This window comes from Balaenoptera ricei, chromosome 9 (assembly GCF_028023285.1).
Source record: "Balaenoptera ricei isolate mBalRic1 chromosome 9, mBalRic1.hap2, whole genome shotgun sequence".
NCBI lineage: Eukaryota > Metazoa > Chordata > Mammalia > Artiodactyla > Balaenopteridae > Balaenoptera > Balaenoptera ricei.
In genome coordinates, this window is record NC_082647.1 from 12905958 (window position 1) to 12919715 (window position 13758).

General features: G+C 51.2%; 1 protein-coding gene across 1 annotated transcript in view; it reads left to right on the top strand.

Annotated features, from left to right (window-relative positions):
• DENND11 (DENN domain containing 11) overlaps positions 1–12847 on the top strand; it is a 45465-nt gene extending 32618 nt beyond the window's left edge. The window contains exons 4-9 of the mRNA XM_059933202.1: positions 2419–2572; positions 7284–7422; positions 8319–8450; positions 8589–8739; positions 9248–9316; positions 10982–12847. Coding sequence (XP_059789185.1) covers positions 2419–2572; positions 7284–7422; positions 8319–8450; positions 8589–8739; positions 9248–9316; positions 10982–11177 — 841 coding nt within the window. The 3' untranslated portion in view covers positions 11178–12847. The remainder of the gene's footprint in view (positions 1–2418; positions 2573–7283; positions 7423–8318; positions 8451–8588; positions 8740–9247; positions 9317–10981) is intronic.
• The last annotated feature ends 911 nt before the right edge of the window (positions 12848–13758 follow it).

Consider the following 13758-nt stretch of genomic DNA (forward strand, 5'->3'; position numbering starts at 1 on the left):
CCCTCGCACAGAAACGAAGACCCAACACAGCCAAAAATAAAGAAATAAATTAATTAAAAAAACCCAAAAACAATGATTTAAAAAAAAAAATACAATAAAATGCTTCCCACGGTTCTTTTTAAGGAAATTAGGTCCTAATGAACACAGCTTTGAACTTAATTGTCTGTGTGTTATTTTGTAGTAATCAAGCTTTTATCCCTTTGACACATCCCTGAAGGGTGTCTGAAGTCGGCCATCAGAATCGTCAGATACGCTTAGCCCCCATGGGTTTCCCATCTAGCGTGTGAACGTTTGTAAGAGTGAAAGAAATGATTATAAGCACACATACCCCCAGGGTCATTTGTTATTACATCACACAACTGCCTCCTTTTGCAAAGCTTAAAATAAAATGTATAGGAGCCCCCAGATTAGAGAGCTATCACGCAGAGAAGAGTTTATTTTTGTAATCTTTTTTTGGGTGTACTTGATGATTTTTTTTTCTTTTTAAAAATGTAAATTTGGGACCTCCCTGGTGGTGCAGTGGTTAAGAATCCGCCTGCCAATGCAGGGGACACGGGTTCGAGCCCTGGTCTGGGAGGATCCCACGTGCCGCGGAGCAACTAAGCCCGTGTGCCAGAACTACTGAGCCTGTGCTCTAGAGCCTGTGCTCCACAACAAGAGAAGCCACCACAATGAGAAGCCCGCGCGCCGCGACGAAGAGTAGCCCCCGCTCAACGCAACTAGAGAAAGCTCATGCGCAGCAACGAAGACCCAATGCAGCCAAAAATAAATTAATTTTTTTAAAAAATGTAAATTTGCCTGAAGTTCTCTTCCAGGGCTTGCCCTGAATCTTCCCCATTTACCCACTGTTTCCGAGCCCTCGCTGTGCACCTGGCTAGACTCTGCCCCATGTGCTAGGGAGGAAGGAACCTACTGTGAGGGGCTGAGATGTATGAGGCCCATTTTCTGCTTAACTCCATTTACACCTCAGAATGATATCGCGGTGTTACTAGTATCTGCATTTTTAAGGAGGGGGAAAAAAGCAGATTTTGAAAAGTTCAGTAGCTTGACCGAGATCTCACAGGGAAGAAGTGGCAGCCGTAGCCTTGACGTCAGGAGCTGTACGTCCCTCTGGAGCAGAGATGTTTGGGGAGCAGCTGGGTACTGGTTGGATTGTGCGAATGTTGAATCTGAGTTTGTGTCAGCGTTTGGAGGAAGCCGGCAATGACAGGTTGCCTTTCAGTCATCATTGTACCAGGGCCAGCCGTAATCAGCGACGCCTCCCCTTGCTCAGTAAAGCTGTATTTTGATTCTTTTTCAGTGTAAGAGAATGGAAATTATAGGGTTCTAAAGAAATTTAAATGGACTAAAAAGGTTTTAGTGCCTTTTATTTCTCCCTATATTAGTTTCCTAACGCTGCTCTAACAAAGTACCAAAAACTAGGTGACTGAGAACAACAGAAATGTATTATCTTACAGTTCTGGAGGCTAGAAGTCTAAAATCAAGGTGTCAGCAGGCTTGGTTTCTCCCCAGGGCTCTGAGAGAGAATCTATTCATTGCCTCTCTCCTACCTTCTGCAGTCTTTGCTCTTCCTTGGCTTGTAGATGCATCACTCTGATCTCTGCCTTCATTTTCACATGGTGTTCTCATGTGTGTGTGTGCGTCTGCTTCCAAATTTCCCCTTTTTATAAAGACACCAGTGATACTGGATTATGGCCTCATTTAAAATTCAACCCATTGTGCTGTCAGTAATCATAGTGCCAATATGGTCCTCCTGTGCTTGACCTGAAGACAGGATTGGATTCTCCATTGTCCAGATGCTCCAGGGCCTCAATGTTGCTTTCTTGATTTTGGGGTCAGTTGACAGAACTACCCACAGCCAAGTCTCTGCCACCCGAGCAGGCTAGGGTGGGGAAAAAAAGAGGTTCTGAGCTTTTTATTACTTTATTACTTGGTGCAAAAATTATAAGCCCTTCGTGACATCCAGCAATTGTTTTCCATTATTTGAGACATTGAGGGGTACTCTTCATCTTATTCTTTTGTATCAGCAAAGCAAGAACACGAGCATGCGTTCTAAACAAAGAGCAGCTTTCAAGTAGGGAATTTGTGGTCTTCCAAGTTACCCCTTCTCTGGGAAGCATCCTTTGCTGGAGAACAATAGACATTAGTCACAGTCTGTTAATTCCCCCTCTTTCCCAAGAGGAGGAGATTGCGTCCACAGCACTGTTGGGGAGTTTCAGAGCCTATGTAAGAGTTTTCCATAAGGAGCTTCTGTAACACCAAAGGAGGCGTTCTAGGCGACCTCAAGAAGGGGGTCTCTTTGTTTATCCAGGCCTTCGCCCTCCCCACCCCCACCAAAGTATTACTTCCCTTGGGGCCAGGGAGTGAGTGGCAGGTCTGTGGGAAGAGCCATTCTCACTGCGCGTGTGTGTCGTGCAGACACCAGCTGGAGATGCCGGGACATTACTCTCATCTGGCGGCATTCTACGAGGACAAGAAGGGGGTGCTCCACGCCGGTCCGGGGAGCGGTGGCAGCCTGCCCCCTGTCTACTGGCTGCCTTCCATCCACCGATACATGTACCCCGAGATGAAGGTAGGTCAGCCAAACACTCACACAGCCCGGGACTTAGGTCTGGGGACAGCAGTTGTTGATTATTGTTTTAATGAATAAGGCTGATGCCCGAAGTCTGCTTTTGATAGAATAGGATTGTAACCTAAGCATTTGATTCTTTTAAAACATAAGGCAAGTTATCTTAAACTAATATGCTTTCTAATACTTCTATAATCATAGTGCAAAGCCATATTGATAGGCCAGTTGTGGTGGACTCCAGTGGGGATGAGGTGGACTTGATTCTAGTGATTGCTTCAGGTAGTTTAAAGGCAGACATTTGAACTAAAGATGAAGAGTTTGAGCAGTTAAGATATTTCTTAGTTACAGTAGTTTTGGTATTCCTTTATTGTGTATTTTTTTCTGAAGTACTTTGTAAATACTAGAATATGTTTATTTACCATTAACAAAACACCCAGCCAAGTGTTAGGCGTTGGGAAGGTACAAAGATCACTCCTCCTCCTCCTCCTTTTTCCCCCATGCCCCCTCCTCCATCGTCCTCTTCCTCCTTCCCATCTCCCGTCCCCTACAGGTGGTCGCAAGATACTTCAGTGGAAATTTCAGGCTCCCTGGTAGAGAAATTATGCCATGAGTTCTAGAGAACTCTGGGAAGGCATCTTGGAAGAGGAGTTGGTCCTTGAAGTATTTGGCTGGGGGAAAGTGAGGGAAGCTAGTTCCAGACTGAGGGAAGGCATGAGCAACAGTGGGGACCATGGTCCATCACTTTGTCAGCACCTTCTGTGAGTTAGACATTCTGCTGGCTATTTATCAGTACCTGTTGCAGCACTCTTTAAAGTGGATTTTTTTTTTTTTTTTTTTTTTTACAGATAAACCAGTTGAGGTTTATAAAGGTTCAGTGACTTGGTTAAGGCCTTATAGCTAGTAGGAGATAAAGCCAGGATGTAAACACAGGCCTGATGCCAAGGCCAGTGCTCACTCCTTACCCTGCTCCACTGCCTTTGTGAGGTCGTGGGCGTGGGAAAGCACAGGGCAAGTTCATGGGATGTGAGCAGAATAGTTTGACTGGGACTGAATTTCAACGTTAGCTGGCCAGGAGAGAAAGGATTGGAACAATAGGTTGGAATCAGATTGTAGAGAATCTTAGATACTAGACCATGGAATTTGAACCTGAATAAGTACCAGTTAGGGTCTTGTTAGGAAAACACAAACTATGTCAGATATGTCAATACAGGGAATTGGTAATACAGGAATTGGAAAACCAAAGGCACAGAAAGGTAACAAGATAACCTAAACACTAGAAATACAGACAGTGGCTACCACCTTATATTAGTTTTATCTGTTGCTGCATCACAAATTGCCCCCAAATTAATGGTTTAAAACAGTACATATTTGTTTCTGTGAGTCAGGGATCCAGGCATGGCTTAGCTGGGTCCTCTGCTTCATGGTCTCTCATGAGATTGCAGTCAAGGTTGGGGTCTTATCTGAAGGCTTGACTGGGGAAATATCCACTTCTGAGCTCACGTGGTTGTTGGAAGGATTGAGTTCCTTGAGGGCTGTTGGACTGAGCGCCTTGCGGACTATTTGTTGCCCCCAGTGGGTCTCTCCAACATGATGGCTTGCTTCAACAAAGCCAACAAGTGAAAAAGACTGTTAGCGAGATGCAAGTCATAATCCTTTGTACCTAACCGTGGAAGTCACAGCCCTGCAATGTTGCCGTATTCTGGTGGTTAAAAGCAAGTTACTCAAGAGGAAGAGGGGGTTGCATAAGGCCATAAACACCAATAGGTGGGGGGTGTCCCTGGGGGTTTGGAGGCTGCCTGCCACGTGCTCCCGGGGCTGGAGTAACAAAGAGGGGAAAGTGACATTATCAAAACCGCAGGAGCTGGGGGAGGGGCCCTGCACAGCTGGTGCTCAGACCGCTGGCACTGTGCACCTGCAACGTGTTAAGAAATTTTAAGTATATAGTTCGGTGGATTTTTTACAAAGTGAACACATACATAAAGAAAAATTTCAAATAAGCTTATAAAGTAGAGGTCAGATTTAAGACTGTTACAGAGGAAAAAAAAAAAAAACCTGGAAAGTGAGAGGAAGGCAGGATCGCAGTCTCTCTGAGAGGCCCAACAGTGGCTGGTAAATGTTCCCCCAGGGAAATGGGAAAGTGGGAGAGAGACAGAAATGGGGGGACTGAGCCCCAGGAGCAGGTGAATTTCCTAGGGGGATACAGGTGAAAGGTGAGGGACGAAGCGTGAACCCCGAGGGGCCTGCCAGCAATGGTGAAGGAACAGGAAGAGGAGAGCGTACCTGGCATGAAAGGGCAGAGGGAAAACAGAGGTGGGAACTGTGCAAGTCAAGAGAAGAAGCTACAAGGCCGCGAGAAGGGAAATAAATGGCTTGGAGCGAAAGCAGGAGAAATGTCAGTGGCGCTGTGCAGCTGGACAGGAGAAGGGTCGAGGCGCAGCCTGCGGGGCCGCCTCTCTCCGAAGTGAGGAGGGCCCCTCGCCGGGCCCAGGAGGGGCTGCTTCTCGTACCTGCAGGCCTCCGCACGCCCTCCTGCAGTCCCCCGTCCCCCCATCCCCCCCATCGCGGCTCATATCAGCCTGGCCTTTACGGGCTTGTGCACCCGCCTCTGCCGCCAGCCTGTAAACTGTGCCAGGGCAGGGCCTGGCCTTCTGTTCATTGTGGGAACCAGACTGCTTAGCTCAGGGCACAAAGCGAGCACGTAGGAAATGCTTCTTGCCAGAAGGCACACGTGTCCATGAATGAATGAATAAATAAGTACAGGCAGAATTGAGGACTGATGGTTTGCTCTAGGGTTCTAGGGCCCAGGACACATTTGGACAAAACCCTGCCAGGCCTTCGTGCAGGAGAAGCACACGTTTAGGGCGTGAAGATAAGCAGAGTGGGCGCTGAGAAGAACCTGAGGGGCTTTGGCTCTGTTCTGTCTGGTTGGCGGGTGGAGGCCGGCGGGGGCTGAGGTGGAACAGTCAGGAGGAGGGAGGGAAGCAGAGGATGCGAGGCTTTCACGAGAGAGTGTGATTGGAGGCCGTGAGCAGCCGTGGTCTCGCGCTGACCCTCCTCCTGGAGAGTTGGGACGTGGTGGCAAAGGAGTGGCAGAGGGCAGGCGGGGCCCCTCAGGGACAGCCCTTCTGCAGGCATGGGGTGGGGGTTGGTTGTGGTGCGGGGCGATGCCTTGGGTAGGGAAGCCCTTTCCCCGGGTGGCCCCAGAGGAGGCGGGCTGGCGGACCGCTGCGGCCACCCCGGCGCTCGGGTGGCGGTGCCCCAGAGGGCTGCCAGGTGTCACACCCAGGGCGCGGCCTTGGTGCCGGTGGCACCTGCCTCCAGAAGTGCTCTCACCTGCATCCCGAACGGCTGAAGAGCAGTATCACTTCTGACGCTTTAGCATGAAGTGACCTTCCAGAAGGCTCACAAAGCACCTGGCTTGAAGCCTCATGTCTCGTCGGCGACAGTTGTGGCTGCTGCATGTGGCTTTTCCCACGTGCCAAGGGTTCCACACGGTTTTTCTCAAATGGTCCTTCTAGCCATACGAAGGATGCGACAGCAGTCTCCCTATTTTACAGATGAGGAAAGAGAGCCCAAAATGCTGGCTGGCTTTCCCGAGGCTTCCCTGTGAGTAGAGGGCAGAGCAGGACTGGCCCCCAGCTTTCCCTGGGTCAGAGCTCGAGCTCTTGACCCCGGGATGTGCCTTGGCGGCAGGGTCCCGGGAGGCGACCCTCAGGGTTGAGGGCTTCTCGCATCCCACACTGAGAGGAGACGGGGGTGGGGTTAGGTGCAGGGGCTCGTGTCAGGGAGCCCCGTGGGGTAGCCCGTCATCTGTGCCCGCACGTCACCTCGCACGGGAGCCGGGTCCCTATACGTTTGGGGTCTCACCCGGGACTTGCCCGCATGTCACCTCGCACGGGAGCCGGGTCCCTATACGTTTGGGGTCTCACCCGGGACTTGCCCGCACGTCACCTCGCACGGGAGCCGGGTCCCTATACGTTTGGGGTCTCACCCGGGACTTGCCCGCACGTCACCTCGCACGGGAGCCGGGTGCCTGTACGTTTGGGGTCTCACCCGGGACTTGCCCGCACGTCACCTCGCACGGGAGCCGGGTCCCTATACGTTTGGGGTCTCACCCGGGACTTGCCCGCACGTCACCTCGCACGGGAGCCGGGTCCCTGTACGTTTGGGGTCTCACCCGGGACTTGCCCGCACGTCACCTCGCACGGGAGCCGGGTGCCTGTACGTTTGGGGTCTCACCCGGGACTTGCCAGCACGTCACCTCGCACGGGAGCCGGGTCCCTGTACATTTGGGGTCTCACCCGGGACTGTCAGCGCATCCTTTTCTTCCTTCCGGTGCTCACTCGTGTTGGGAGCTGAACTTTCTCACTGAGGTGTCCGTCACCTCGGAGAGACTCCCCGAAGTTAACGTCCAGCTTCGCTTCCTCTGCACCGCTTCCGCCGGGGAAAGTAGTTTAATGATCCCTAAACTCACACTTCGGTGTATCAGGGGAGCTGTTGAATGATGGACCTCTAGTTTAAAGATAAGACTTTGAAAGTGAAAAATACCATTTTACGTGGAAGTAACCGTCCCTTATTGTATCTGTTTGGTGGTACCTTTTTTTTGTTGTCGTTGTTGGCAGGGGAAGGGGTGGTTAGCGCACACCTGTACTGAATAGTTTTCGCAATATTTCTAACAAGTTATTCCCCTCCCACCCCCTTTTAATTTTTTCAGATCACACACCCAGCTGGCTGCATGTCTCAGTTTATTAAGTTCTTTGGGGAGCAGATCCTCATCCTTTGGAAATTTGCCTTACTTCGAAAGCGCATTTTGATATTTTCTCCCCCTCCAGTGGGCGTCGTATGCTATAGAGGTAACTAGAAGCCAAAGTCAGGGACTCTTCCCAAGTTCTCTGCAACAGAAACTGCCCCAGTCTTTCCAGTGTTGACCAAGGCCAGAAGGGATTGAGCCATATCAGGGCCTCGGGGGTTTTAGGCCCGGGAGTGACACAGTTGGATTAGTATTGTAGAATGTGGACTATAATGTAAGATGATCGGGTAACACATCAGTAGTCTGGTGAGGGAGAAGGGTCTGGATTAAAGCAGAGAGGATGGATGCTTGATATGTTTAAGAGAGAAACCTGACAAGGTCTGGCGTCTGGGTGTAAGGTGCTGATGTATGTGAGGTAACGGAGGAAGAATCTAGGATGCCGAGGACGGTGAGGCCACCAGGCGGGGGACCGAGGAGGAGCAGGTGGGGGGCAGCGTGACAGAGTTACCTTGGACGTGACGAGTTGCTGCTCTGAGGCCTTCTCGAGCGGTACTCTAGGCACTGCTACAGTTGGGTCAGGACCTTGGGGGACACGCTGGGCCAGAGAGACAGACCTGGGGGTGGCACAGAGGCCGAGCTGATAGCCGGGGGTGGGGGGTGCCGTCATTTTGGGAGAATGTGAGTAGGAGGGACGTGCCAGCGTGTAAGATGCGGGCCTGCGAGGTGAGCCAGTGAAGGCGGAAGGCAGAGGGGGTGTAGGCGTGCAGTCAGAAGAGGGGAGGGGACCAGGAGACGCGGGGCTCGCGGTGGGTAAGAGTTCTGAGAAGGGAGAGGGTCAGCAGCGCCAAATGCTAAGCAGGACCTCGAGAGACGAAGACTGAAACGTGTCCGTTGGGTTTGAGCGCCTTGGTGGAGCTGACAGCTCTGAGAAGCCGGCCGGCAGGCTGGGAGGGAGGGACCGCAGGGCCCCAGGCGGCCTCACCCCCGCTGTCCCCGCAGTGTACTGCTGCTGCTGCCTGGCCAACGTCTCCCTGCCGGGCATCGGGGGCACCGTTCCCGAGTCCAAGCCTTTCTTCTATGTGAACGTGGCCGACATCCAGAGCCTGGAGGTGGAGGTGTCCTACGTGGCCTGTGAGTACGGGGCCTGCCCCATCCTGCCCGCACGTTCCTGGCGGGGTCGCCCGGGGCCCCGATTTCCCGACAGGGTCGGGCTGGTTCCCTGTAGGGCCATCCTCCGGGGTCCTGCCGCCTGAACCCCAGCTCCCGCAGGCACCACCGAGAAGATTTTTGAGGAGAAGCGGGAGCTGTACGACGTCTACGTGGACAATCAGAATGTGAAGACGCACCACGACCACCTGCAGCCGCTGCTGAAGATCAACAGTGCCGACCGGGAGAAGTACCGGCGGCTCAACGAGCAGAGGTAGATGAGAGCCCGGGGCTGGGGTGCCGCCCTTGTCGGGACAGCCGGGGGGCTCGCGTCAAGCCCGCCTGCCGCCCCTTCCCTCTGGGCACATTTCTGCCCCTCTGCCGGGAGCCGGGGTTGAGGCATATAGTGATGGGCAGCAGGCATGTGTGGGGTGACTCCTTTCTGGCGGCCTCTGGAACCTGTGAAGCCCGAGGAAGCGTGTGGGTATCAGTGGCGAAATAAATGGCCTCATCACATCATCCCTATTTTATGACAGTTAGGAGAGGTGGTCCCTTGAGTGGGATTACACGGGGTAGAACCAGCCCTGGACTCCAAGCCCTGTTGATCTTTGCTGCTGCCGCTCTCCCTGCCTTTGGACGGGGGCCAGGGTGCGTGTGTCGCTCTGGATCAGCCTCCCCCCTGGGAGGCGGTGGACCGTGCAGATGCCTGGCCGGTGACCTAGCCCATTGGTGGGGTCCTTGTAGCTGCGCCAGAGGCTGACGGTCGTCTCCCCCCCCGGCAGGCAGATGCTGTTGTATTCCCAGGAGGTAGAAGAAGATTATAACCCTTGTGAAGAGGACCTCTTTGTGCTGTAAGTCGGCCCAGGCGGTGGTCGTGGGCCTCCCCGTGGGTCCCTTAGCACTAACGGCTTTAGCCTGGGTCCCTCCCGTGTTACCTGCTGCAGCCCAAGGATGCCCTTTATTGCCACCAAGGGCACTTCGAGCTGGGCTCCACACAGAGTCAACCTGAGCCCCAAAATGCTGTTAGGGGGACCCAGAAAAGTTAAAGCAGCAGGGGAAGGTTATTAAGAGAAAATGGGAGTCCCCGCAGTTGTCTTCCTGTTGGGCATTTACATCCAGATGTCTGCTGCATAGGAGCTCTGTGTGTCCCTCAGGATGCAGGGACTTCTCATTCCATTGCTTCCTTTGAATAGAGCAGTTCCTTGTACTGAGTATTATGGGATAATCAGAAACTTAACTCTTGAATTGAAAGACATTTCTTTCCTTCAGAGCTGTTGGTGGTCAGGGTGGGAGCCATGGCCTTTATACCTCGTTGCATTGATCTCATTCATAAGCAGCTGTGTGAAATAGTGCTCAGTGATAAGAACAGAATTGTAATTGAACCAGAAACAATTTTCCCAGCTTCCGGCTTGGTCTTCCTACCCCGCCTCCTGGGATGGGGGTGGGGAATAGCACTTGCAGTTAGAAATGTTTCTGGCTTTGACATTGGCTTTGATAATTCAACAAAGGTACAGTACTTTGATTCTAATAAAGTATACTTTCTAATGCATACATGCTGTTTAGCTGTAAAAGTATCTGGGAACTGAGCAGAGAACCAGCAGTCTCATCAAGGCTTGACAGTCTATTGAATCTGAAATTCCAGAGCGCCCAGAGCTGCTTTGGGCACTAGGCACCTTGCTCTATGCAACACAGCTGAAAAATCTAGACAGTTAATGCCTTTTCTGACTACAGTTCATATATTCATACAGTACTGTAAGTTTGTGACATTCAAATCATGCTCTTTGCATAATTCAAACAAAAAAAGCAATCGAAAGAACCCAGCTGCGTACAGATGGTGCTGAGCTATGGCGATATCGGTCCCTCCAGGCTGACTCCCCTTCCTCCTTCACTGCCCGCTCCAGCACGGCTGGCTTCAGGTTGCCCCGTGCCCGCCCCGGTGCCTCTGAGCTCCACCTTTTCTGTGTGGGTACCTCAGGGGCTGGAGAGCCAATTCAGAGCCCTTCTCTGCCTCTAGGAAGGCTCACCTCCTGCTGCCGGCTCTAATTACCCATCCAGGGCTTTGAAGGTGAATTTCACTTTCTCACATAAAGTCTTGACCTCAGAACTGCATTATCAGTTTTTCTGGTTTTGTTTTCTGTCCTTCTCTTCCCTTTATGACTAAGCAGAAAGAGAGGAACAGAGTTTATGGGGGCCTCTCCCTACAGCTGTGTTTAAACCCCTAGTGACCTCCCTCTCAACAGGAAAATAAATTTTTGGCAGTCAGGCCGTCAGTTGCTTAGAGATTTTGCTCATGATACCATGGTTAACGCCAGTTCTTTGCTGACCTTAGCGGCACTTGAATAACCGTTTAACTTTTATCCTGTTTTCTTCTTTTAAAAGATATGTCTGAGTTTTGAAACCATTTAAAAGTATATCAAGCAAAGCAGTGTAGTTTTGGTTCCCCATGTGCGGCTTACTTGGTGAGCTTTCGTGTCTTTTCTGCCCTCCCTTTCCCACGTCTTGTCTTGTGAATGCAGGTTTTTCCTAGAGCAAAACAATCGGATATTTCAGACTTTGCTGGAGGTGTCCGCCAGTCAAGACAAAACTCTGACAGCTGAGCATGCCCGGGGCATGGGTCTAGACCCCCAAGGAGACCGGAGCTTTCTTATGGACCTGCTGGAGGCCTACGGCATCGATGTCATGTTGGTCATTGACAACCCCTGTTGCCCATAGGAAGGATGAGTTCACCCAGGCCCCAGATGGCCTGATTTTTAATTAAGTTGACACAAAGGAACACTGTTTATACTTCCAACAAATGTAACTTTTGCATCTCCTTCCCTCCCTCCCAAGAGGTAAGATGAGAGCACCTTGGTTTTGTAGGTCGTTGGAAGCTACCACCTTCAGAGCTGCCGCCGGTGTGGTCTTAGGAGTTATCAGAGCAGATGCTCTCATTGCCTTGTTGAGGGACTTGAGGAGATGGGGCGAAGACCGCATATCACCAGGAGCGGGCCGAGCTCTGGAAACGTGGGGCTGGGCTGCTGAGAAAGTCTGTCCAGTCTTTGTCGCTTGACATATCAAGAATAAGAGAACTCTCCAGTGTGGCGTTGGATGTCCACCTGCCCGAAGCAGAAGCTAGACCAGGTGGCTTTTCAAGGTTATTTTAATCAGTTCTGGAAGTCTAGTCTTGGGATCAAATCCCTTTTCCTGTTTATTAGAGTAAATCTGTGTTTTCTCTGTTCACGTAGGTAAGAGACTTCAAAGAGGGACAAAGGATATTTCTGTCACCAAGTATGAGCTTCTCTAAGGACAGATGACTGGGAGAGGTTGCTTCTCAGTCACCTGAGAACTAAAATTTTAGAATGAAGCCTTGAAACCTTTCTCTGAGTGAGTTAATGGCGGCCACTCCACGTAATAGTCCTTTTTCTCTGAATCCCCTCCTCTTGGGACGGGCTGGCAGATTCCTTCAGGCCGATGTTAACAAGAGTGTGTACCAGTTTGGAGCCCTCGTAAACAAACTTCTCTTTAGCAGAGACGACATTTGTCGAGCTAAGTAATTGGGACCAGAGATGTACAGGTTTGTTAGCGAGCAAACGTGGCAGTCCCTCCACCCAGGAAAGTAGTTGGGAACCCTGAGTGTGAGCGATGAGCTCCTCTGCTTTGCTCTGGAACGTTCTGACCTGGGACAGCTCCTGTCGGCCCTGCCTGTTCTCTTTGGCTGGGGCGTTCAGTGGATGCCAGCTTAGGTGAGACAGCCACAGTTTGTTAGCCAGAGAAGCTAGCTCCTGGAGTAGCGTTTAGGCCTTTTGGGTCTGTTTAGGATTTTGACTTGGGATCCTGGGTTGTTGGTGACAAATAACTTCTTGCCCCTCACCATTCCTGCCTGGCTCTGTTATTGGAAAAACCATCAGTATATCCATGTCTGGGACCAAGTTCCAGCCAGGCAAATGTACACAGCAGAGAGAAAAAACTTCCAATTAGATGGATCACATGTCTTATCTCAAGACTAGCTTTATAGGGCTTATTGCTTTATTTAAAAATATTTTCACTGTAGCTCCTTGACATGGAATTCAAGACTAAAGAAATTCACATGTGGAAATGCAAACAGACATTGATTAATCAAGGTAGCATCTTTTATGTAAGTATATAAATAAGTTTGGGCATTGAATTGTAAACTGTACATTTTTCTCCTCTGTGGGTTTAGCCTTCATTTCAGTAATACATATGTTTACAAAAGAAAAAAAGAATCTGTGTTTAGAAGCTGAAGCTTCACTGCCTTTTTCCTGGAAGAGTGACTGTCTCCTCTTGCCCCTGGAGAAGAAGCGGCCTTTCTAACTTGGGTCAAGTTATGGTTACTTTTATACTTTTAGTGGTATCTGAAGGTTCAAGGCTTTCTAAGTTGGGGGTGGGTGGTCAGAAGTAGGGGTGGGCGTAAAAGGGAAGGTCAGATTCTCGTGGAGGACACAGGCAGACCCTCTTTCTGTGCAACTGGGGAATTTGTTGGGAGAATACTCTTTTTAAGCACTTCTGCCCCAGAGGCCTTCTGCGTGTGAACGCTTTTGTTTTTGTGGTATTGTAACTCCAAGCTCAGACGTGCTGATGCAAAGGTAGTAGGATGAAGATGAGATTCCTGTATTTCCCTTTGAATGGTGGGCCCAGGCTTCTGTGCTCCTTTTAGCTCCCTGCCGTCCTAGGCAGCTGTCCATCTGGCATCTCTGTGTGTCCCCCCGATGCTCACGCAGAGGTCTGGGCTGGGGGTGGTCCTGGGAGGGGTGCACCCATGAGGCAGTGCCACTCTGAGGTCATCCGCACCCTGGGCTCGGCTGACCTTGAAGAGGAAACCCAAGAATCGGTTCTTCCCTGCATTGCCAGCTTCCTGGGCGGGTGGCGGGGTGGGGTTGGGGGGCAGGAGTCTGGTGCAGCGCCCTCTGCTGGGCTGGCCAGCGCGCGCTTGCCCTGTAGTTACCCTCGTCACTGCCTGTGGTCCCCCAAAGATGCAGATGTGGAGCCTCTTGCTTCCGAGGTCAGAGGTCACCGTTTGAAGGCTCCCGCCTTCTCCCTGATCTCTCAGGTGAGCAGTACCCACAGCGTCACTTGCTGCCAGGTCTCGGAAAGGGGACTTCGTTGGTGAGGTACCAGGCAAGACTCCCTGCACAGGGACGGCAGAAGCTAGAAGCCACACAGACCTGCTTTTGTGTCACTGTGGAAGTATTTTCTGAGAAACCATCTGCTTTTGTTTGGAAGCTTTGGAGAATGTCCCTCTTCCCTGTCCTCCGCAGGGACAGGGCTTACTGTTATTACTGTGACCTTCTGGAGC